The 25482-nt window shown below is 39.8% G+C and overlaps 2 protein-coding genes across 10 annotated transcripts; both read left to right on the forward strand.

Moving 5' to 3' along the window:
* The first annotated feature begins 889 nt into the window (after positions 1-889).
* On the forward strand, positions 890-9069 carry pgghg (protein-glucosylgalactosylhydroxylysine glucosidase). Of its 3 annotated transcripts, none has more exons than XM_086029653.1 (14): positions 890-956; positions 2199-2471; positions 2655-2865; positions 2930-3365; positions 3443-3562; positions 4247-4378; positions 4454-4565; positions 5859-5931; positions 6016-6152; positions 6244-6377; positions 7274-7369; positions 7434-7531; positions 7605-7828; positions 8118-9069. In XM_086029653.1, exons 2-14 carry the CDS (start codon positions 2234-2236, stop codon positions 8192-8194), a joined length of 2088 nt encoding a protein of 695 aa, XP_085885779.1. In that variant the 5' UTR covers positions 890-956; positions 2199-2233; the 3' UTR covers positions 8195-9069. The 3 variants fall into 3 exon arrangements, with proteins under 3 accessions (XP_085885779.1, XP_085885778.1, XP_085885777.1); XM_086029652.1 differs by having other exon boundaries at positions 926-1332; XM_086029651.1 differs by having other exon boundaries at positions 926-1316.
* Positions 9070-9590: 521 nt separating this feature from the next.
* On the forward strand, positions 9591-24235 carry incenp (inner centromere protein). 7 transcript variants are annotated; one of them, XM_086029326.1, is made up of 22 exons: positions 9610-9690; positions 9769-9811; positions 11215-11378; positions 13642-13752; positions 13838-14454; positions 14536-14575; positions 15756-15822; positions 15926-16046; positions 16146-16176; positions 16737-16824; positions 16933-17073; positions 17539-17556; positions 18970-19079; positions 19151-19271; positions 19358-19468; positions 19646-19791; positions 21542-21641; positions 21762-21842; positions 21998-22033; positions 22933-22995; positions 23112-23265; positions 23986-24235. In XM_086029326.1, exons 3-22 carry the CDS (start codon positions 11239-11241, stop codon positions 24162-24164), a joined length of 2475 nt encoding a protein of 824 aa, XP_085885452.1. In that variant the 5' UTR covers positions 9610-9690; positions 9769-9811; positions 11215-11238; the 3' UTR covers positions 24165-24235. The 7 variants fall into 7 exon arrangements, with proteins under 7 accessions (XP_085885459.1, XP_085885457.1, XP_085885455.1 ...); XM_086029331.1 differs by having other exon boundaries at positions 9592-9811; positions 21765-21842; XM_086029329.1 differs by having other exon boundaries at positions 9593-9811; positions 16149-16176.
* Positions 24236-25482: the final 1247 nt, after the last annotated feature.

Raw genomic sequence — 25482 nt, forward strand, 5'->3', positions numbered from 1 at the left:
GCTTTGCTTTAACTGGGCCTTCTGCCTTCCGGTGATAACAGGTGTGTGTGCTTTCTAAGGTGATTAAAATGGTCGTTATTGCCCGAGGGAGTTGTGTATGAATAGTTATTCACAGCTTGATCTTGGCAAAAACATTTTTCGAACTTGGTGCATTTAATCTCCGCAAGCCTCATGGTCACTGATAAAGTGGAATTCTGCACATTTCGTCCAGTGCACTTCACAGGCTCCAGGTTCAGCAAATATCATTGGTAAAACTCAGGATGGGTCGTTGGGCAAATGATTAAAAGGAGCTCTCTGATCTTAACCCAAACCTATTTTAATTTGATGCAACATGTCAGGCGTGTAAAATGATTGATCATTTTAAATGAGCTTTTGAAGTTTAAATGCTCCATAGGCATGAATCTCTTCAAAGATGATGGAATAGATAGCTTTGTCATTCATGTACAGTGGTCCCTATAGCTGCTTTATGTAGATGGATTTTTTTTCAACACAAAAAGCAAATTTAGAATTGTAGGCGGTTAAAAGCAGATAGGTGAGTTTTCTGTGAAAAACGGGGAGGAAATCCGTACATAGGTGTCGCAAATGTCAAACCAAAACTACTAGTGTACAACTACTGTGCATTTTGATGGTGACGAGGAAAAATAGTAACACAGTTTTCATTCATACAAAGGTGGAATGTAATTGCATGGCCAAAGTAACAAATGAGGTTAATAATGGTAAACAAATCCTCTATTACAGGGTGTCCTCTGTCCTCTAAAGTTGTGGCAACAGTAACTATTTGGATGAAACATACAGTATGTAGGCCTATGTTGAACTCGTGACCGTAAATTAGTAATCATATCTCCACTCCACGCCACGTTTTGTGACTGTCCTACATTCAACTCCAGATTTTGTGAGCTGCGAGCACACCTCCAGTTTTCCCCCACTGACCTCAACTTTGGATCGCTCCACTTTTGGTAGTTTACGGTTTGATGTGAATATTTCCAGCCATCAAAACTCTGCGTTTTACAGACCGAGCTGCAAATTTAAGCTTCTTGTAAACTTTTACTCCAACTTTAACCATCATTGCCCAACTTTCCAGTTCGTGAGAGAGAAACAGTGTCGCTATAAGGGAAACGGATCAAGTTACCGTTTGTTGTTCACTGTTAAATGCAACAATGCACTCTGGACTAGGCTGAGAATTGACAGTGTGTGTGTGTTTTTTGATAGAAGAAGGCAATGTGCAGCGCCTATCTACCGTACAGTCAATGTGCTCTTTGTTTTGCTGTGTTTCATGTTACGTTACAGTGGGTCTACGGCGGCGAACTACCTAATTTGTACGTACCGTATACGGTAAATATGATTTATCTCTATAGGCTCACGCAATAGTAGTAGAGTCTTGATTTCAACAATGAAATTAACAACATGTAGGTATTAACATAAAACAATCGATTAGGAATTAACGGTGGTAATTGAACGTGCCTTTGCAGTGCATGACGATGTATTCTTACATTCAACTCTAACAAAATTCGCTAGTGCAGGAAAGTCAGCTGGACGGCCAGGTCCCACTATACCACCTCACAATAGTGGGCGTCCACTGTACTGTAGTACAGCAAATATTTGAACGAAAAACACATTTAAGTCATAAATAGGCTATAACTGTCAAATGAAAAACAGTAAGAAGGTAACAGCGTGTTATCTTGTGCCACGTGACCATCCGTACGCAAACTAGTTAATTGCGCACTTGTCATAACCTTGATAGTTACAGCAAATAAGTATTTGTTTGAAAAACATTTATAGGCCATAAATATATATTTTTAAAAATCCAATGAAAAAGCAAGCGCAGCGTTGGGTGTCTTGGGACCGTCTTAAACCAAGGACCCTACTAACGCACTACTAGTAAAGTAATAATTACAAAAAATATTTGGATAAAAAACACTTCTAGGCCATGAATTTAAAACAATCCAATGAAAAAAAATTACCTGAGTAACGTATGCATTCTTATATCGCATAACGTATTCTTACACCATTGGGCCTAACGGAAACCCAGGAGTCCGGTATATTTGAAAGCCGTATGCATAGCCAAAAAAACGTACAAAAAGTGTTCACTGTTCACAATGTTTACTCTATAATTTTCTCGAAATTGATTTTCATGCTTTCAGCTGTGGTTTTATAATAAAATAACACTAAAATGTTCACTGATAATCCATATGTGACAGCTCAGCCTCCCCTAAAGACGATCACCCAGCTCCACATGTCGGGTGACCCTTACACCTTCGTCAGCGAGTCTCTCCCCACCGACCGCCGCTTCCTGCCTCCGCTTGCCAACGGCCTTTTGGGATGGCGGGTGTACAACAGCATCATGCACATGGGCGGTGTGTTCAACGGAGAACGGGGGGAATGCCACCGTGCAGATATTCCTTGTCCTCTATCTGTGACGGTTGAGACAGAGGAAGTTGGTCAAGACTCCTACAGCTTGGATGCCCACACAGGTTGTCTCTTGAATAGCTCCTTTTTAATCATCCATTCATCCATCCGTTTGATAACTTGTGTTTGTTCATGATTCGCAGCAGGGCTCTGTCCCTATTCCCCTTAAATGGTAGCAGTTTACCGTAGTACTATATGAGGACTGCATAACAAAAACTGTGAGCGATTCCCTGTTGATTCTCAAACAGGTGTTTTCACACACACACTGACCTCACCCAGCGTAACGGTCTCCCAGTCTTTCTACTCTCACCGCCACCACTCCAACTTGATGGTGATGGAGATTCTGTTGGCGCGCCATGTGACTTCAGAGGTGGCGTTCACAGTGAAGCTAGCCACTTCCTTCTCCCCTCAGAGCAAAGACATTGATTTTCAGGCTTCTGCTTCCTACAGAGGTGGGAGGTGAGTTTCTCCCCCAAAAATCAAATCCTGTTTCGGCGCAGGTTAACATGCTTCTGTGTTCTAGCCACATTCAAGGTCAAACACACACTGCAGAGTTCCCAGGAGGCCCCTGTTCTTCGGTTCACCTCATCTGGACCCCCATTCCCTCCAGCCTGACGCTGCCACCTGAGCAAAGCCATTACCGCTGGAGCTTCATTGCGGCAGTGGCTGACTCTTTGGACGTCGCAGAGGCCAGTTTTGACGAGGGCCTGGAGCTGTTGGCAACGGGCGGCCTGCGTCGCTCTCACGAGGCAGCGTGGAAGGAGCTGTGGATGAAGAGCAAGGTGGAGGTCGTGGGGTCCGAGCGCCTTTTGAAAGCTGTGATCGGCTGCATGTTCTACCTCCTCAGTGCCTTTCCTTCCATCCACGACACAGCCGGCTTTTTTGGCGGCGTCAGTCCGGGTGGACTGTCAAATGGCTCGGAGGCTCAGGATTATTGGGGTCATGTCTTCTGGGACCAGGTTGGAATAATACCGCAAATGTCTACTGCACCTTTTCACTCTGGTATGTCCTCTAACAGCGATGTCCAACCCAACAGGAGATCTGGATTTTTCCCACTGTAGCTTTATTGTGCCCCAAGATGGCCCGTGCAGCACTGGAATACCGGTCGCGGACTGTTGACGGAGCAAAATACAATGCTCAAAAGCAAGGATACAAGGTAAGGTGAAGCATACTTGCTTGTCATAGGGTGACTTGTGTGACTTCTTATTGGACAAATGAAATGAATAAAACCACAAATAGAACTTACTGCAGTGACATGACAATAACAGTTTGGTTCATGGCTGGTGAGATACTGACATAGGAGTCAGATATACAAAGTTACAAGACACACTCACAACAAGAACACTCACACAGGAGCTACTGTTGTGTGCTGGGTTGGATGGATACAAATATTAATATATATAAATGTTTATTCACAGTACTCCATTCTAAGTGTATGTGGGAAAATACTGTGTTCAGAATGTATTGTGAGTAGGAATATAACAATCAATCGCAAATCGATTTAAAACCGATACGTCCGATTAATCGGTTCGATTAATCGAAAAATCTAATTGATTAAATTCATATAGAAAATGATGTCTTGAAACGTTTTTTCATTCCAGATGCATAGCACATTTTGAATTTGTTTGTCAAATTATGCTTTTGCGCCAAACATCGTTGCATATTGCGTTTGTGGATGACTGCAGAACCACACTAGTGCATAGAGACAAGCATGGTAGCAATTAATTAATTAATTAAAGAATCGAATCAAAAATCGGGATCTGAAAATAGAATCGAATCGGGGCTTGAGTGAATCGTTACATCCTTAATTGTAAGGCATCCAGCTGTTCTCTGTGCACAGGGGCTGAAGTTGGCATGGCAGAGTGCCGTGTCAGGGAGGGAGATGTGCCCTGAGGACATTTACGGACAGCAAGAGATTCACATCAATGGAGATGTCGCACTGGCCTTCCAGAATTACTACTACCTTACTGAGGTTTGCTGCTCAGCTCCACCACGTCATCTCGCGTCTTCTCAAATAAACTCACAGTGACTCGGCTCTTTGTTGCAGGATGTGACAATGTTCACAGATGGACAGGGCAGTCAGCTGATATGGGGCATTGCTGATTACTGGGTTTCCAGGGTTACCTGGAGCCCCGACGACCGGAAGTATCATCTCTTAGGTAAAGGCCACATGATAGTTAGTATACCTAATGTTTTAGGTTATCTGACCAATAATCTGCCAATTCTAGGCCTACATTAACAGGGGTACATTCCAATGTAAGTAAAATCCGTGATACATTTTTATAGCATTCCGGGCATAAGATCTTTAAAGCAGCACTGGGCAAAAAATCGACCTTAATAAAAAATTTTCACTACTCTTTTGAACATTGACTTACAAGTACAGTAGTGAATGGGGCTTCATGCCCTGAGGGGGTCTGTATCGTTTTTACTGGCAAAAAGCAACTTTGAGGAGGATGGGATCAACCCTGGCACACAAAAAAATACAAATGTTCTGAATTGCTTTACGGCATACTCGCTTCCTCCTTTCGCTCTAAGGACGGCTCAGGATTTGACGACGCTACGCGCTGGCACGCATGGGAAATGTGGTTGATTTTTGTCAAAACACTGCCGCTTTTGTCCACATGGCGCTGCCATAATCAACAAAAACTGACAAATGACTGAGAGATTGAGAGAGATGAATAGAAATGGATGAGACAAAAATATTGTACAAAGAGTGTATCAATCCCTCGGTGTTTACAGTAATCAAATAACGTTTTTTTCCAAACGAACAAACTTATCATCTCATACTATATAGCGGACCCCCCCACATACTTGCGGATCCACCTATTTGCGGATTTTGTAACTTTTTATTTTTTTATTTACAATTTTAAACCAGTCCGTTCTTAAACTATTCTTCATGTGTCTCTTTGTATTCTATATTTATTATATAGCCCCCATGTGGCCAAAACAAACACATCAGAAGGAGCAGCACAATGTTCATAGAAGTAAAGTAAAAAATGATGGAAAAAAGTCTAGCTCCTTACATTATATTTAATCATGCCACTACTGTATGTTTCTGTTAGGTGAATTGGCAGGGGTTTACTATAAAAGTATTTCTACTCATGGAAGCAGTTCACGCGATATGCTGTGTGTATGTGGATGGACACTTCTCCGAACACAAATAAGTGCTATATCAGACATGTATAATAATATATAATATATATAACATATATAATAATAAATATATAAAATGGAGAGAAAGAATCAAATCAATGGACAATAAAGTGCATCGCAGTGTTTAAGCGAGTTTAAACACAGAAAATAGATGTGTTTATATGGAGCAAATTTGGTTTGCAGCATAACAGCTGCAACATGGCACTTGGAGCACGTCATACTTTATTCACAAGGCTAAAGCATATAAGTACTTATACATGGTGAATAAATGGTGAATAGTTAATTATTGTTCGTTTTAGGTGTCATGCCACCAGATGAGTATTACCACAATGTCAACAACTCTGTCTACACGAACACAGTGGCCAAATTAAGGTACTTGCATTTGCCTATTTCTTCCATTCATGCATTTTATTTTGTAATCGCACCACTTGACACAATAAAGGTCTTGTGTTTCAGTCTGCAGTTTGCTGTGGAATTAGCTGCTCTTCTCAAACATCCTGCACCAAAGGAATGGCAAGATGTGGCAGACAACCTCCATATACAATTTGATCAACAATCTCTTTACCATCCTGAGTTTGAAGGCTATTCTAAAGGTTGGGTTTTTTTTTTTTTCAACTTTTTACCTTGCTCACGACAACACACATTGAAATGACATATATATGCTCTACTCTGTCTTGCTTGCAGGTTATCCAGTGAAACAGGCCGACACTGTGATGCTGAGCTATCCTCTTGGCCTGCCCATGTCACCTGAGATCAGAAGAAATGACCTTGAAGCTTATGAAATAGTTACTGATCCTCATGGACCAGCCATGACTTGGGTGAGGCACAGTTCCACAGTTTAGTCCACAATAATAATTCATTCTATTTTATTGTCCAGGTTTTAGGGTAACAAAATGGCCGAAGGATTGTTCCTCCCAAATCTGCTTGAAAAACGAATCACACACGTATGGATAAGTGGGCTAAATTTCACACATTCACCCCGTTTTACTACGGCCGACTATGTTTCTCATCAGCACTGTGACTGCCGTGGCAGATGTTTTGACAATCTAAAGATCACATTGGGGTAAACATGGCACCCACAGCCCGTTCAGTTGTGTCCAGGATAGGGCAGTGCAATTACTGTTATTGCAAGTTCCCGACATTTTGAAAGCATCCTGAACGCAGCAGTGGTTCTCAAACTTTTCACACTAAGTACCACATCAAAAAATATTTGTATCTTCAAGTACCACGATAATGTAAAATAACACCTGCGTAGTATGCCCAAGTTTTCATGTACAATGGGACCTAAACTCCGGGATGTACTCAAATACTTCCTAAAAATTAAATAAATAAACCTAGATGTACTCAAAGGCTCCTTAAAAGTAATCCAAATACTTCCAAATTTACCTGAAATACTGCTTAAATTACCCAAATATTCGTAAATCTTAAAAATATTCTGTAAATGTTACCTGTACATACTCTTACTAAAATACTCCCTAAAAGTAACCTAAATATACTTAAATCTATGAAATGCTCACTAAATCTTATCGCAATAAATATAACCGAATGCTCTTAAAATTTAAATATGTGAAGTGCTTTTCTACCTTTGGTACTCAAAGTGCTTCACACTCGCAAACTGAATTTGCGCCGAGTTTGTGAACCGAGGTTTTTCTGTGGAAATACAGAGCCCGTTTGCTCTTCGACATGCGCAAACTGTGCTCTCTTCATCGTTCAGGGCATGTTCGCGATTGGTTGGCTGGAACTTGGGGATGCAGAGAAAGCTCAACGTTTGCTTGAAAAGTGCTTCAGAAACATCCAAGGACCGTTCCAGGTATCGCTCTAGGCTACACAAACTTCCTTATGGCTTACTCAGGTCATGTGTTATGGCCTTGCAGGTGTGGAGCGAGTCATCAGACGGTACGGGCGCTGTCAACTTTCTTACGGGAATGGGAGGATTCTTGCAAGCGGTTGTGTTCGGTTACAGTGGCTTCAGGTCAGTCGTCGGTCATCCCACCTAGCTTGTTGAATCAAATCAATCGATATAAAAATCGTTTTATTATTGCTAGAGTTCAGAAGGAATCCTTGGCCTTTTCTCCACTTCTTCCCGATGACCTGAGTGAGCTCTCCATCCGTGGTGTCAGTTACTTGGGCCATCAGCTGGACTGGCTGTTTTGGAGAGATGAGGTGTGCGTCATGCTGAGGGAACAAGAAGGCGGTGCTGCCAGCGCTAAGATGTGCGATCTGCAGGTGGTCCTCAAGGCAACTGGCACTCAAATCCCTTTAACTCCAGGTAATACATAAAATGTAATGGTGAACAGGGCATCATTGAGGTCATGTGTGCCAATGAGAGGAATAGGTCACATGAATCGTGGCGGCTTCGTTTTCTGTATGTTTTTTTATTTTGTTGCCAGTTATTTTACGCTTTTTTACAAAAAAAGTACTCTCACTATCTTTTGACTCACAACGTACCAAAAGGCTCTAATGTTGATTGCAGCCGCTTAGTTTATTAAGTGATTATTAATTATTATTAAGGTTTTGATTCTTCACCGATTATTCATTGATATGTTGTGTCTTTTTAGGAGCACCAGTAACATTTCCACGAGAGCCTGGATGTGTTTGCAGACTTGAACTGTCATCTAACTGTTGGCCTTTCTGAATAATTTGACAATAATTTGTGTTGAATACCTCAAACTCAAGCCGGGAACCTCTCCACAATACTTGCAGCTCAGCAACCGGCAGCAAAACAAATTTTGTCGTTTTGCTGCCTCGGTTAGCGGTAATGGCTTGAAGGTGTGCAGTGCTACAACAATAAAGGCAAATTCACTGTTTTATTTTTCACCAATATTGAATGACTTTTTAGCCTTAGCAATGGGGTTTTCCACCAAGTATGACGCGCTCAAGGCACATTTGTTGATGAATCAGTTTTGAAGGCCTCATTGGAGAGGCACTCGCCGCATATTGTGCAGAGCGGGCTTCGTTCGTTCGTGCGTGGTAATCACCTGTCACTGTAAATCCATATTTCAAGTAGGTCTTTTGGTATTGTCTGTGAAATTCACCTATATTTTTCTTCTTGGGCATTGGCTTTGCTGAATGTTCACTAGGCCTTTTCCCCATTGCAAAGAAACTTTCCAGATTAATCTGTTTATTTTACTCACTTTGCTATCTTGTGAATTTAATACAGTATAGCGTTGCGTGACCGAGACAATTTGACATGCGTCAAGAGTCAGTCATAGACGGATATAAAGGAGAGAATCCGGTCACTTTTGAAAAATAAAGATTTTTCAGCCTCAGATAATAAATAAATCAAAAGTACTGTAAGTTTATTTCATTCATCTGTGCAACCCGGTCCAAAGTGGCCCGGTGGTTGGGTGCCACTGCGGCAGGTGATGTATTTTTCATGATATTTTTTTAGCCTAATTTTTATGTCTTTTTACATTTTTTCATTCAAATCTGTCAGGCTATTCCTCTTGTGTTGTGTCAAATTTACCTGAAATTCTCTTCAATCAAAATAAAACAAATTTGTGCTTGGTCTTTTTTTTTGCTTGTGAATTACTGCCTAAATATAAGTCCCAATTGAAACCTAGTATAAATATAACTATTTGCAGACTTGTTTAAGATGTATCAATTTTGTGATTTCATCACGTGAATTTTACACGGGAAGAATGTATCACTTATAATTTTACCATCTTCGGTTTATGTATGTATGTATGCGTGTATTTATTCATGTATGTATTTATCACACAAGTAGTGTATCTGTACGTATACTTAAGTGCAGAGTGAGAGTATTTTAGCTACTTCTGTTAAAAGAGTATAAGGCTCGGTGACTGCAAAACGTTCCTGGTTTAAGATAAGAATAAGAAGGGGCGGAGTAAGGTTTATCGGTCTGTGCGTGTTTTGTGGATTTAAATCTGGGCAGAACCCGCCTTTGTATTTTCCTTTGGGGTTTGTTCGATTTCACGATTCGATGGTTTGCTTGGCTCGTTTGATGTTTTTTGCCGAGCTACCCGCCCGTTTTAGAGTACGTGGTGAACAAAACGAACATTGGCTTTTGAAAATGACGTTGCCATACCCTACCTTCCGATTGGCCGATGCAGTTTGAAATTTTAAACAGTTTCTGGTTCGGCAGTGTGGAGGTTGAGCTGGATGTCAATGGTCGGTGTAGTTTGCTTGACGTTAATCATATTGTATGGCTTTTTCATAATATAATATTCGATTTCTTGGTTCACGAAGGAGCGAGCGTTGGACTGTGTTGACGTTTCCTCGTGTTATAAAGGTAAATAATGTGACTTTATTTGCAATAGCTGGCGACAAAGTTAGCTGCTGGGGAAAACCTTTGCCGCCAGCACAAAAAGGACAGAAAAATGTTAGGTTCGCTGCTCAATATTGTGATATGTGGTGTAATTCTTTTTTTCAAGTGACAAAATAGCTCTCAAAATAGTGTTTTTTATTTGCTTTATGTGTGAGGCCTAGGCCAGCGCGTGTTCAAATGTCTGATTTTTTTTTTTGTTTCAATTCCGACGTCTGTGCTGTTTTTTCGATTGTTTGTGGTCTGGTCAACATTTGAAACATCTATGAAGGGACTTTCTGTATGCTGTTTCTGAGCAAACTGAACGCCAAAATCGTGTCCCTAAAACCAGTAGTAACCTTTTCATAGGTAACGCGGCGTTCCTGGTGTTTTGTTTGAAAAATATTTCGCCTTAATTATTTAGCCACCAGGGGTGTCAAATTCAATGGTGGGCCTCGAATATTGGTAGCATTCGGGTTTTAGAAGCCATGCAAACGCGCGCAGTGACACGAATATGCCCTTATTCGGGTTTTTAAAATTATGAATATCGTCCCTGGGTTACTTCCTTTACACCCCGAATATGCGTGCATGTAAACTGCAATCGGAATATGCCAAACGCACGGGACACTCTGCGCATGCTCAACCGTAAGAAATCTTGCTACAGTACAGGAAGGGCTTGTATGCGCGCTGTTTGGCGCGCAACCCACCGGAAATACACGTTTAATAATAAACAAAACATGGCAAAAGCTAGAGTAAGTACGAGATCACACTTTTAAAGATTGGAGGAAACCGTCTGCTTCATTCATGCAGTGAGTGACATGAATAGAATGTGTTTTATTGACGGAAGCAAGTAACAAGCGGAGATGACGTAAAGTGCGTCATGCCGTCCGTGCGTCGCCGTTTCAATCGGGTTGTTTAAATGTGGGGGAAACTTTCTCCGCGCAAGCCATGTAAACGTGTTATTCAGAATGACTCAAAAGTGGGAGTTTTGACTTTAACCTGAATATTGGCTGCATGTAAACGTAAAAGTCGTACCATGTGATTATGTTGTAATTAAGAGGTAGCTTCTGTCGGGTAAGTCCCCACTGAAGGCCCTGGTAACAAATGCATATCCTGCCCCTGTCAAACTCATCACGGTCCATATTCTATTTAGGGTTTTCCTCAGGTCTGGCTTTTTTAATGGTAAAACATTAAGCATTGAAAGTTCGTTCTATGTAAATTATTACTATTAAACCACTTTAATGTGTAATCGCTACATATCTGGAAAAAAGTCACTGCAGTTAGTAATGCTAGTTAATAGTAAAATGCACAGTATAGCTTGTTAATGCGGCTTTCAACCCCAACTTTGTTCCTTTTAGAGAAATATTTCACCCAAATTTTATCTGTTTCAGAGAGAGAATCCCCCAGCTGCCATCATGAGCTCTGTAAAATCGTCTTTGCAGTCTCTGAGGACGATGTTTGCGGTTAAAACACAAGATTTTTTGAATGACATTGATAATGTCCACATGGTTTGGCTTGAGGAGATCAAACAAGAGGCCAACCTCATGTTCTCAAGGTGGGTGTAGAAGTCATGTCATGAAAGTGGATATGTTTCAGTGATTGTTATTGTCGACGTTGAATATATCAGGGGAACCTGGACATTCAGTCACAACTTTGTATTTATTGTCTGCAAATGTTTGTGTTAGTTACCTGTACTTGTTTAGTAATTAGGGTTGGGAACTTGGGAGGGTTACTTAAAAATGTATTCAATACATTTACTAGTTACCTGTTAAAAATGTACTGGTATTTAGTAACGTAAACCAAGTAATCATTAGGGATGGGAATTTCGACTAATTTGCCCGCCGACTAGTCTCAATCTCAGTCTCAATCCGTCTGTAGTTATGGCCACATAGTTGACCCGCTCAAACGCTCGTAGCATCTTCTCTTTTATTTGGTTATGGTTACTCTCGAGTTTGGGCGTGATTGTTTTGTGACTTGGCACCGTGCACTCAGGCTCGATATACAGCATTAATTTTTCGAACCCTTTGCCCTCAACAAAAGAAAGCGGCAGCACATCGTGGGCAGTCATTTCACAAATTAGTTGGGTAATCTTTGCTGTGCGGTGAGCATCACAGCGCCTGGAACTCTCATGCTCGTCTGCCTGGCCCCGCCGCCATCCCCGCTGGGCCCGGCTCCGCCATCATCGACATGTATGTTCAGCATAAACTCGCTTACAACTACTCTACCGGAGCGATGAGAAACCACATCCAAAGGAAACACCTCGATGTGCCAAGCGGTGCTGGGTTTTTTTCGTGGTAGCTTCGACATCTTCAGAATTTACTTTTCTAAATATTATTCCCCAAACTTAGAGTCCCCGCCCCCCACTACGTGGGGGTGGAGCAATTCTCTCTCTTGGTGCTCAGCTTTATAGAGGCAGAGACGTGAGGAACAAGATGCGTAATGCAGTGTTTAACGGACTAATAAAATACTAAACGTTTAATAAATGTTAAACGACTAGTCGCGCACATCCCTAGTAATCATAATATTAAAGTATTGTAACTTGACTGATTTTAATCACTTTTGGATTACTCCAAATATGTTATGAAAAAAAAAACCAATATAATATAGGGCTGGGCGATAATTCTACATCACTATGAATCGCGATTGACACGTGATCGATATCAATAGAAAATGCCTTCGATAAAAAAATCAGAAAGCAAACCCGACCGTGGCATTGTGCTTGTTGTAGGCAGATATGCTGACCACTTGTGCGCCATGCTGCAGACATGGATGGATTGATTGAAGGCCATGTGAAACAATTGCAGTTTTGGAACAGCCCCTGAAGTTAATGCCTCACAGATAGATGGAGACGGATAGATTCCATTTGAAACAACAATTTATCTCATACACACATTTGCATGCTTAATTTTCATACGATATGTGACGTCAACAGTAAAAAAAAATATTTGTGTTTTTTTTTTATTCCCGGTGACAAATTTAGCAGATGATATTGTTAATCCATCCGTTATCCAAACCACTTATCCTCACAAGGGTCGCGGGCATGTAGGAGCCTATCCCAGCGGTCTTTGGGCAGTAGGTGGGGTACACCCTGAACTGGTTGCCAGCCAATGGCATTTAAATAGTAAAGCTGTGGGTGATTCAGGATGGGAATTATGTCTGCTAGCTCCGCCATACTAACAAGTAGTCTGGATGAGAATGGCAGCTCACACGTTTCTTTGTGTTATTTAAAATAAATGAATAAATTCTCCTGCAAAAACAGTCACCATCCATTCTATTTGAGTCACTTTCCAAAATGACTGCGCTAAAACCAACACGTACTATTCAGCCAGTGACCTGTCTCATTTAAACGTTGGTCAACAAAAACCTATATGTTGGACCAGTATTGAGCAATATCGTGAATTATCCCCATTAACTCCAGGAAAGCTTGTTTGGCCAACAAATTAAAAGCGGGCGATCCAGGACTCGACTGCGCACTCTCTCCCCTATAAATGTAATCCTGCAAAAGAATCCACATTTTTGATAAATATTCCTGTAATGTGATTACATTTTTTTCCTGTAACTGTAACTAAATAGTTTTTAAAGAAATATATCTTGAATGCGTATCGCTGTTATATGTATTCCGTTCCTCCCCAAGCCTGCTAGTAATTCAGATGTCAACATGGGCGAAGAATGAAGGTTTTGCTTGATGAAGTTAGACATTAATTTTAGTTGACCTGAATTGGAACCAGATTTGTATTTTATTTTATTTTTTTTAAACATGTACAGTAGCATAAACATTGGTGTGATACTTCTTAACTTGTCCTTTCTTTGAATTGTAGGGATTTTAATTCTGAACCAGAGTTGATGCCCAAAACACCATCACAAAAGAAGAATAGTCGTAGGAGGCGCGTTTCTGTTGGCCGGCAGGAAGAAGCTCAAGTCAGGCGAAGGTTTGTTGTAGTTTGACACAGTCTCAATTTTCAGTATCTATTGAAGCCTGGTCCAGTGTGACTTAATTTGCCTTTTGTGATGCAGGTTCTCGAAGAGTCGACGTAGTAATCTTCGCGGCTCCTCTGTCAAGCCACTGGACTTAATTTCTGAAGAAGCCACCGCAGGCGCTTCTGCAGCTGAAACTAGCACCTACACTCGGCCAAAACGCACCACTCGCAAAAACAAACAAACAAAATCGGTGATTGCGGAGGACGCTAACCCGCTTACTGATATAAGCTCTGACACTATAGATGAATGTAATAAAAAAACAGAGCTGGTTGAAGATGACGGCGAGGCTGAAAAGAGCGAAGTGGGAAACGCAGACGTCCAGCCGGAGGAGCCATGTGACGCGAGCCATTCTCCAGTTAAGGTACAGTCACCTGGCGTTGTCGTCAGCATCCCGGCATCAGAGCGTTTGTCTGCTGAGCAAGCAGCCCAGCCCAAACCCTCTCCTGGACGCACCGCTGCCAAAATTGCGATAGCCGGCAATGGCAGAAGCTCGCGGCGCAGCTCTGTGAGGTGCTCGCTGAAGGTGCGTCACTCCCTTGGCACTTTGCGCCGGAGCATGATTCAGGAGTCTCTGCGCCGTACCTCGCGGCGATCCATGCTGAAGAAGGCGGCGGCTCGCAAGACCAACTCATCACAGAGCAGCAACACTGACGGTGAGAACCAAAACATGAGCAAATTTTCTTCCGATTGTCTGGGTATGTTTCTGTATCATTATGATTTTTTTCTTTTTGTAGCCACTTCTTCGTGTGAGTCCGTGGAAGAGACAGACGAAATGTGAGTACTAAAAAAATGTTTAATTTTATTTTTAATTGCTGGTACACCTGCTGCAACATCTGTTTATCACACAGACAGCAAGACAATTAGGGCTGAATCATTTCAGGAAAACTATTTAATTGCATTTTTTCAGGCAGATATTGCAATTTCGAATTGATTCACAATTATTTTGAGTTATTTTTTTACATTTACAAATGTGACATGAAAATTACATCCTAATAGCAAAACAACCACACTACACTACACTAAAGAGGCTGTGTGAGGGAGGCAATCCTTTAATTTTTTTAAAGTAGTTCAATAAAGCAAGAACTACTGCTTGCTGTCATACATATATAAATATGTGATGTTCCAATCTTGTTTTATTGTAAAACGTTGAACAATGCCTGGGAAACAAACAGGTTGTTTTAACTGCATATGAAGTAGTTCTACAGGTAGAAATGAAAAGACTATTAGTCTTCTCAGAGCATAAGGGGAAAGTGGCTATATTTTTTTTTCAGACCTCTGTTGGATATAATATGGACAAAAAAAACATAGCTTTGGTGTTCGCGTTGTCTAGAATCGCGTTTTGGACCCAAAAACGATAAATCTTTCAGCCCTAGGGAAAATGTATTTAAATATAAATTTGGCCCTCACGCACGCCTTTAGACGCATTTAAAGATTTCACTCTCAGATGCGCTATTTAAACCAAGTCATGTAATGTTAATCTAACAAAGGTTTGCTATCTAAAGCCCAGCGGACAAGAGGCGCCATTGGCATTGCGCCTTCGGCTCCGGGCGCAGATGACTCCCAATAGCCGATTGACGCTGTGCTCCACGCACTAGGCGCCGTTGGTATAGCTGCTTAAAGTTGCGTTTCACGTGTTTTGGCTCATATGACCATTCAAGATGGCGACCGGTTTACGTACCTTGAGAGAGACTTTCATCACCTTGTCCTGTTTTTGCTTGTCCTTATATTCTGGGGACCTGACATCGTTAAAGGCAGGTGTAATTTTGCCAAAAATCAAATAATCGCTTAAAAATCTGCAATGTAGTGGAAACGTTACGTATTATTCGTTCCCTATGAGACAAGTTGTATATTAGATTTTTATTTGAAGTGTAAATAGTGTTTTAAGTGTGCAAGTGTTTTATTGAGTGAATAATAAAATTATGAATAGTGTTATCATAATTAATGACCACCACAGAGAATCGGAACTTGTGGCTGCAGATCCAGAACCTGCTGCGACTGATCGTTCAGATGATCCTCCTCTGGTAAGTTATGATAATACATGAACCAGACAGTGACATATGCAGTACCCTCCTGCTGTTTTTTTTTTTTTTTTCAAACTTGTGGCATACAATTATATGTATGCAGACAACAATGAGTGAGCAGCCATGCTTGGCACGTGTCACTCGTTCTGTGGCAGCAAATTCGCCTAAACTGGCCCCACCTTCACTGTTTACCCCTGAAAGGAACAATTTACAAAAGACAACAGGTATTTGCTTATGCTTTTTGATTTCAAATTTTTGATTTTATTTTTTTAAAATAATGGTTGGCTCTTAAAGGTTATTAAATCGTTTTCCCTTTGTTCCAGTAGACAAACAGACTCCACGGGCTAGGCAAAGGTGAGTTTCATACTTAAATGCTTTTGTCCTTGGTGACCCACATATGGCTGGATGTACAATGCAGTTTCAATTGAATGATTATACTGTATTAATTTTTGGTAATGTGTATTTGCATGAGCATTTGACACATATCCACTATGTCTGTATACGTTCACCGAAATTGTATGTAACTCCGCAAGCGACAACACCAGACAGTGACAACACAGAAATAAAATAATTTTTTTAAATGTATATATTAAAATTAGTATATTATTGTGTAGCCCCCCGTTCTTATATGTACACATTTATGAAGTTTTAACCCCATTTGAAAGAGGCCTAATTCTGATCTGATATATCCAATTCTTTGCATTTTTCTTCTGTTTACTCTGCCATTACACATACCACATTTGTCACGTGAACCATAGAAATGTAAATGCAGCTTGTCAATGCCTGATATCACATACATGCACATCAACCACCACACATTTGTAGCTATTAACGATACTGATTCTTCCTACAGGAGTTATTTCACTGTTTTTTTTGTGTGGTTTTTTTTTTTTTATCTGTTCCCGTTCCTATAGGTCAACTAAAAGCATCAAGCGCAAATCACCTTATACTACGGCAGAAAGCCCTACGAAGAGGTTCTCTCCCCCCAAGAAGAGTCAGAGTGTAATATGCCCAAATAAGTCACAGAAATAAAAATGCACAATTGAATGCTCTTTAAAAAGTTATGGTGTAAAATGCCAGTTTTATAAGTGTATCTCTCCCCTCTTACAGGCTCTCAGACCAAACATGAAATCATTTCTTCACACTGTGCAGAAAAATCAGATGCTGATGATGACTCCAAATTCTTTCACCCGTAATAGTGTTGTCAAGTCCTTCATTAAACACACCACTCCTCTGAAGATTGATCCTAAGGTCAGTGTTAACACCCCCCAAACACCCCCCCCCCCCCCCCCCCAAAAAAATACAACAACAGAAACAGCGACTTGATAAGCTTGCATGCACAGAGGACTACTATAGTCATCCTTTGTACTCTTTTATATTAACAAACAGGGGCGTTGTACACAATTTTGTTGAAATTATAAAGCTGTTTTAGTGTAAATCTGTTCCCAGTCAAGCTGTCAGCATTACAAATCCTTTAACTATACAAGCAATGTTTGAGTATATTTGAGCATGTTTAGTTTAAGTACTGATTCATAAAAGTCATTTTATTGACAGTAATGTTAAAAATGCAAATTGAGTCCAAAGTAATGCCGTTACCAAATGTCCTTTTCAATATACGTGCGTGTGCATCTTGTCATGTTACCAAAAAAAAAAAAGTAGCTGAGCAGTGAATCATTGCATTGCTTTTATTTATTTATTTTTATCTCCCCTCCCTAGATGAGCATGAATATAGTGGTAAGTGCTTGAGCACTATGTGTTGGTCATTTGGTGATAGTATCCACTCATTCACTACTAAACTGAAGCCCCGTTCCTACACCTGCTAACCTGTGTACACCCTTCCATTTGTCTTGAAATGAGATCTGTGAGTGAAGTGCCATTGTTGCGGCCACTTGTGTGAGGACTTTCCAGTTTCAAAAATGCCCCAACCCAACTGTACTTGTCAGTAGGGATAGACCGATTATTGGCCGGGCCGATATTCAGCGTTTTGACAAATATCGGCATCTGCCTTTTTCAAAAATCTGATGGCCGATAACGGATTAATTTAAAACTGTGTTGAAATCAAAACAAAGATGTGGAAGTTTAACATTTGTCATTTTTAAATTTTGGAGGGCTTCATTTACTGTTGAAAACTATATGGAACTATTGTTTAGGTTTTTATTGACCCTTTCAAGATGTGCTGATGACCCTGGGTGCTCCCTGACATTTTTGTTAGAATTGTATAACAAAGATGTATATTGTCAAAAACTGAAAATAGTAATAATAATTTTTTAAGAATCAAAAAATTGTTCAATAAACATATGGTTAAAGACGTTGCAACAAAGTTATTAATTTGTTTGAGATTTTGATGCCAATATTTTCCTTTTTACTGAAAATGAATATGGGCTCCAAATATCAGTTATCGGCCTCCTTGACTACTAATAATCAGTAACGGCCCTGAAAAAACAATATCGGTCTATCTCTACTTGTTATCATCTTCTGGAATTGTAACACTTGTTAACTTTTATTGGCAACATAATGCAGCAGCAATTCACCTTGAAAAATTTGACAACCTCACCCTTTTTGTAAACAAAACGAGTTCAAGATGTTACAGCAGGTGTCTTCAATCCTGTTCCTCGAGGGCCGGTGTCCTGCCAGTTTTCCGTTCCTCCCTGCTACAGATATAAACCAAAGGTCTGCAGAAGCTGGATAACGATACTGATTATTTGAATCAGGTGTGTGTTGCAGCAGGGACAGATGGAAAACAGGTAGGACACCGGCCCTCGGGGGAACAGGATGGAAGACCCCTGTGTTACAGAGACAGCTTCATTGTGGCCACAGTGTATTTTTTCTTTTCCATGTCTCGGGCTCTGTGTGCCTTTTTTTTATATATATATATTTTTATATATACATATATATTTTTATATATATTCATTTTTTTATTATTATGTATATATATATATATATATTTTATTTATATTCATATTTTATATATATATATATAATGTGTATATATATATATAATGTATATATATATATAATGTATATTTATATATATATATTTATATATTTATTTATATATATATTTTATATATATATATATATATTTTTTTTTTTTATTAACTTGTGCCACTGTGATTCAATGTTTTTCTGATTGCACAAATTCTACAGGCAAAAGAGCGGCAAAAGCTGGAAGCACTTAAAAAGAAGCAGGAACTGGAAGAGGAGCGAATGAGGAAAATGGAGGAGGAGAAGAAGAAGAAACAAGAGGAATTCAAAAGGTCTGGTCCGGTTAAAAAGGCTGCCTTTGTGTGATGTCATTGGCCAAATGACATTTATTTTTGCCTGATAGGAAGAGGGATGAGAGGCTAAGAAAGGTGTATGAGGCCAAAGTGAAAGAAGAGCTGAAGGAAGAAGAAAAAAAGAAGAAGATTGAGCAAAAAATGGCCAACATTGATGAGAAAAATGACAAGGTGAGCATATCATTTAAATGATTAGCACAATTACTTGGGTTGGTTGTGCCATGTCAAAATGGGTCAATGTTGGTGCATGAACACAGCGTCAAGCGGCAGAGATGGCCAAAAAAAGAACTGCCATTAAACGTCAGGAAGAACTTGAGCAGAAACGGAAGCTGGAGGAAGAAACTAGAAGGAAGAAGATTCAACAAGCAGTAAGACTTTTATTTATTTCTTTGTCAGTTCATATCTAAACCTGCTTTTTTGTGTCACTGTAACAAAAATTGTAGAACATCATAGCAACCCTGCCCCCGCTGTTTCCTTTTAACAATATTAGGAAAGATGTCCATCTGTTTGGGGCTGAACTATGTCTTTGTGTTTCTCAAATTTAGGAGGAGGAGAAGCGCCAACAGGAGTTGCTGGCTAAAAAGGCCAAGGAGGAAGAATTGAAAGCTAAAAAGCTGGCAGAAGCTCGCAAAGCCTTGGAGCTGAAAAAAGAGCAGGAGCGGGAGAGAGAATGCCTAGCTACTGCTGAAAGGTCATCTTTGAAATACGTTTTACAGTCAACACCCTTTTTAATGCAGGGAAATGTCCAAACTCACCAGCAAAAAATGAAAATATGCAATATAGGAATACCACAAGTGTTTTAAATGCATTGAAACTTATTAAAACACACAGTTGACATTTTGTGTAATACTGGCACATAAAACGGGCGAATTAAGCATTGTATATTTAAACATTAAATGGTCAAACATATCATTTACAGAGCTGGGCATTTTCCTAAAAATTTGCGGTCCATTTATCCGCGATTTTGTCCGGCCGGACCAAATAGTAATCGTCTATAGGCCGGTCCGACTATCATTTTAAACGCGCTTCCGTTAGCGTTTCCGACAACCAACTTCAATGAAAAAGAAAAAAAACGCGTCCCGGCGCGAGATCCGCCTGACAAGCACGAGGCATTCAGCGGAAGGACGACAAAACATCGGCAAATAAAATGTTAGTGTTTGTTCAAGTTTGTCTTAAAACAGCTTACCTTAACTAGAATCCCTTGTTTCATTTTAGCCAAAGGTACTTGTTGATGTTGAAATCCAAAGTTTGCTTGCCATGATTACTTCCAGTGACGGCTTCATCGTCTTCAAAAAAAAAAAAAAAAAAAAGAGGGTTTAAAAGTGAATTTGTCCACTAGGATTGTACCTTTGGCTAAAATGCACTGCAGGATTCTGATGAAAATTAACATTTTAATCGCAGGGCGATATTTGAAACGAAAGACTCCCAGCCTCACCGGGGACTAAATGCGTCTCCTTTTTGCACCTTCCAGAGATGACACATCTTTCAAATCGCCATAACTCATGAACTGTTTAAGATACCAATGTAATTCCAAAGAATTCTGAAAGCAGAGAATTTGAGCTTTATCGATCCCACATACATTACGGTAGCTGACATTTTTTTTCCTGTGAGGGGGCGGGGGAACCCATGCATTATAGTGCAAAATGTTTTTCATATCACCGTAACTCATGAACCGTTTGTGCTAACAATGTAATTTCAACAGATTCTGACATGGCATTGATACCACGTATGGGGGGAGCCGTGAAAATAGACAAATAGATGGGGAAAAATGGGCTTGCAACTATGCTTAGTCCGACTATTTATTTTTTATTTTGTCAAGTTTCCCATCCATCGTTTATCACCTACAAAATGGCCGTCCGTCATAGGTGGACCGGTCCATCATATAGGCGGAATGACCAGCTCTGATAATTTCATTAACAAATGTCACGTATTGCTGGCATTGAGCGGAATCCTTGTACCTTCAAAATCATCACTTTGCAGGAGCCACCAAAAATGGCATGCTTGCTCAACATTACATATAACATTGCATCATCAGAGAGCAAGTCATTTTCAACACTTAAAATTGGTCAGTAATTTGTAAAAATAACACCCACGTGTAGACTGATCAATAAATTGGCAAAATGGGTCTGAATACTTATGACCATATGATATTTCAGTTTTTCTTTTTTCTTAAATTTGCAGAAATTTCTACATTGGGGTTTTTTTTCTGTCAAGACGTGGTGCTGAGTGTATATTAATGAGAAATAAAAATAACTTTTTTGATTTTGGCAAATGGCTGCCATGACAGAAAGTGAAACATATCAAGGGGTCTGAATACGTTCCGTTCCGACTGTATGTGTGTATATATACAGTATATGTATGTTCATGTGGAACCATTCTCAATATTACTCATATACAATATATATACCTGTATATTAATTATTATGCTGTTGTTTCTCCAGGGAGCGGGTTGAAAGAGAGAAGGCTATCGCTCTGCAACGGGAAGTGGAGAGAGCAGCTCGAGAGAAGGAGCAACGAGAATTGGAGGAGAAAAGAAAACAGGTGAAGATTTTTCGAGAATCGTGTAGTAGTATTTGTTTCAGTAAAAATGACCTTTTCAGTTAACATTCAATAAAAAACTCTGGTTCATCACCTTTAATGTTATTGTGTGATTTGTTCCAGCAGGAGGAGCAGCAGAGGTTAGCAGCAAAGAAGGCTGCGAAAGACAAAGAGCCTGCTGCTGAACAAGTTGTCAATGCAAAGGTGAATACAAATCAATTTACACGACCGTAAGAATTGTTTTGGGGTTTTTTTAACTTAGAGGCGGACCGGCCTATAGACGTGTATAATTCTGGACATCAATCAGTCTATTGCTAATCTCTCTTTATTTCCCCCCTCCCATCACTTTTTGTTTATAGACTGCTGTTGCCCTCAATGTGACTATGGACATCGAGGTACCGTGAATCTGTTCTGACTTTAACCAAAACAGTCATTTTTGTTATGTGCGTTATTTTGTTGCTCTTCTTGGTGGATTTGCTACATGATATTGCGGTATTCTCACCAATTGCGCTTCCTCGCATATTAAGGGATTGCCTTAAACCATTAAGGCCTAAGGCGCCTGGCTAAACATCTCACTAAAGCCTAAGGTCGACTTTGGAATCACCCTCTAAAATCTGAAGTTTTCCCAGAAATTCAACATCTGCAAAATAATTAATCTCAGCCGCTGTAGCAGATAGAAACATCATTCCTAACGAATTTGAGTGCTTTGACATGTCTTTCACACAGGCCTGAGTCTATTTACGGTTTCAATCCAAAAAGTAAAAATAAAGTGTCAGAAGTAATATTTTTAATTTAAAAAAATAAAGATTGAGTGGTAATTACCATCTTCTATTCTGTTACAAAGCCGACTATCATCATTGTCTACAAACATACATCTTACCATATAAAGCGGTCGACTGTTCAAGGTCCACAAGTGCGTCGTCGTTTTCACTGCCGTCAATTATTTCGGAGCTCCTGCGATCGTCTAAATCCACCATTACGGCTTGAAAAAATTCCGGACATCTCCCGAGTGCTCACGACACTGTCACGTGTATATTATGATGCATTTCATTGGCTAAGAATTGGTTAAAAAAAAAAAAAAGAAAATGCCGTTAACGTTTTCCCGGCTGTAAAGGTAGAACGACGCAACAGTGCTCCTGGTGCTCCTATAATGGTAGAAACGCGGTTATGTGCTCCCGGCCTTAATGGGTTAATAGGAAGAATTTTTTTTTTTTTTATCTCCTCTTCATGTGTTTCACGTTCTTTGTTAAACAGCAGTGATGGACATGTTTTTTGCCTCATTTTCATTTTGCAGCATTCTGTGGTGAAAACACCTGCAGCAAAAGGCAGCGGCCTCAACGTCACTATGGATGTTGAGGTAAATGGGGAGAGTTATGCATCCGAGGCACACAAAGTGCTCATGTTTCTTTTCAATGTACACTACATTGAGATACTTTCTATACACTCTCACAAAGTGTCTTTCCTCCTGGGCAGAAATCACCACAGTCGTACTCCATCACTCCAAAGGGTGGCAACAAAACTCTGACTTTGTCCAAAAATCCAGAAAACTATGGAATGGACCAAAACAGTGATGATTCTACTGATGATGAGTCAGCGCCAAGAAAGCCCATTCCATCTTGGGCAGAAGGTATGCATTTAAAGTATCATTTAAATGATTTAAGACTAAAGTTGGGTGTAACAAAACAACGACATGAATTGGAAAATCGGTTTTGATTTGACAAATCAAATAGTTACATTTTATAATCATTGCATTCTTGAATCGTATCGCACTCCATGTATCGTGATAGGTATCAAATTGTCTTATGGTAGATGTACACCAGATACATGTAAGTCGTTTTGACGTTGCTGATGATCTGTTGTTTCTTTGAATAGATTTTACTTTGGAGAGTTTGGGCTTTGGAGAGCTTTTACGTGTTGATAGATATTAATAAACATGACGAAAGCTACATCCATACCAAATCAAATGGAATCGTAATACCGCTTAATCGAATTGAATCGTTACATTTTAAAATGGCGACATCCTGGCATTGTATCAACAATCAAAGGGAATCGTCTTGTGTTGAGATAAATTTGCCAATGGCAGTGAATAAGTTCATCAAAAAACAAAATGTTGCTCAGTATTCTAATTATGCGAAAGCAATATTTGTTCAATATGTGTACATTTGAAAGGTAATGAATGATATGATTCCCAATATTGAACAGTGTTGTGAATGCTCTACTTTTGTTAATCGGATGTTGCGCTAACTTGTCTTTCCAGTTATTGACTTAGTCACCAAATTTATATGACAATGACCCATATTTATAACATTTATTGCACACTGTCAATGTCTGATCTTCTTCTTCCCAGGTCATAACCTACAGCAGATAATTATGAAGCAGTACTTCAACCCTCCTGACTTGGACTGCTTCTTTGGAAGGGTCGAGCCACCAAAACTGGAGAACCTGTTTTACAAGAGCAAACCGCGCTACTTTAAACGCACCAGCTCTGCTGTGTGGTACTCACCCCCCAATGCAAACAAACACTGATGTAATGATACCGTGCTGTACATTTTTCTCTTTGAAGTTCTTTCCAATAAAGATGTTCTTGTCTGTTTTTACGAAGATATGTGTTGAATGTCTACGCAGGAAATGTTTGGGATATTAAAAATTGACTTAACACTTACTTTTTTTTGTTTTGTTTTTACCACCGTTGTACAGTACAGTATTTAGGCATATAGCATTGAATGAGGTCGTCTTTGGACATTGGGATATAGTGTTTGTGTTTACTGCATGCATGCTTAACAGTGGTTCCAACAAGTGGATCGTCATCCCTTGTCTGTCAATTCCTATAATATAGGTTACTTGCGTATTCACAATAAATAAAACTGATCAAGTTATACAACCCTATCCTAAGCGTGTATGTATAAGTAATAGTGTCTAGGTATATAGTAAAAAATACTTTAAGAGTTGTACACGATAAACATCAAGTGGTCAATATAGTAAGAGCCCGTCATGGTACAGATGATTTACGTCTTATTCAGTAGATAGAACGTCTCTCAACCCACTTTATTACGTTATGGTAATAACAAGCGGGCAACGTCCTTCACTTGTCGCAGTGGCTGCCGTGGGGGAGTTCACTGAAACGAGGTATTGTAAATGTTATTCTGTTGTATCTGTATGTTTGTTTACTCGTAAATAAATGCGTGTGTGTTGTCACTCCTAAACAAGCTAACGCGCTGAATGCTGCTGCAGTGATAATTAAAATAACTATGAGCTAAATGTAGTTTTAGCAACTACAATTGAAAAGTAAAGTAGCTTCGCACAGAAATGATGATAAACGACCCCGTTGAATTTAATGTGTTGAACGACCACGGCTTTCAGGTCTTCTTATGATGGTGGCCGGAAAAGATAAACCTAATGTTTTTGTCCAATCTCTATTAATGTTTATATTTTCAAACTCAGTTTTAAAGCGTCTGTACTGAAAACTAATTAGTCAGTACTTCAACTTTTAATTCACGTGAAAAGTACTGTAAATAACGTACATGAAAAGTAAGAGCATGAAAGAATATTAAAACAAATCGATTCAACGTTGACAAATGTAGAAAACTATAAAATGAAAACAATGATGGGGGGCGCAGGGTCCAACTCCGACCAGCAGAGGACAGCGTTCACTGACTTTCGAGTGGCTCCAAAGGAGGGCCACGCATCCTAAAATCGAAGAGCTACATACATTCTGTGGAACAGCAGTGTTGTGTCGGTGAACTTAACGGTACATTTTGTGTTTTAGAGACAAAACAAAATAAACATAGACAGACTGAGATAAATCTTTTCCCCCAAGTCGAGTTAACATGCGCACAACTGATCA

The sequence above is a fragment of the Filicampus tigris genome, chromosome 4 (genome assembly GCF_054856515.1).
Source record: "Filicampus tigris isolate MCC_2025a chromosome 4, RoL_Ftig_1.0, whole genome shotgun sequence".
In the NCBI taxonomy this organism is placed as follows: domain Eukaryota; kingdom Metazoa; phylum Chordata; class Actinopteri; order Syngnathiformes; family Syngnathidae; genus Filicampus; species Filicampus tigris.

Excerpts from the sequence above, each read along its gene's own strand:
- pgghg (XM_086029651.1), top strand. The coding sequence starts at position 1,274 with ATGTTACGTTACAGTGGGTCTACGGCGGCGAACTACCTAATTT. Across the intron at positions 1,317-2,198 it reads GGCGGCGAACTACCTAATTT|CTCAGCCTCCCCTAAAGACG; the intron begins GTACGTACCGTA and ends CATATGTGACAG. Across the intron at positions 7,829-8,117 it reads TCAAATCCCTTTAACTCCAG|GAGCACCAGTAACATTTCCA; the intron begins GTAATACATAAA and ends GTGTCTTTTTAG.
- incenp (XM_086029326.1), top strand. The coding sequence starts at position 11,239 with ATGAGCTCTGTAAAATCGTCTTTGCAGTCTCTGAGGACGATGTTTGCG. Across the intron at positions 14,576-15,755 it reads GTGGAAGAGACAGACGAAAT|AGAATCGGAACTTGTGGCTG; the intron begins GTGAGTACTAAA and ends TGACCACCACAG. Across the intron at positions 16,047-16,145 it reads CAATTTACAAAAGACAACAG|TAGACAAACAGACTCCACGG; the intron begins GTATTTGCTTAT and ends CCTTTGTTCCAG.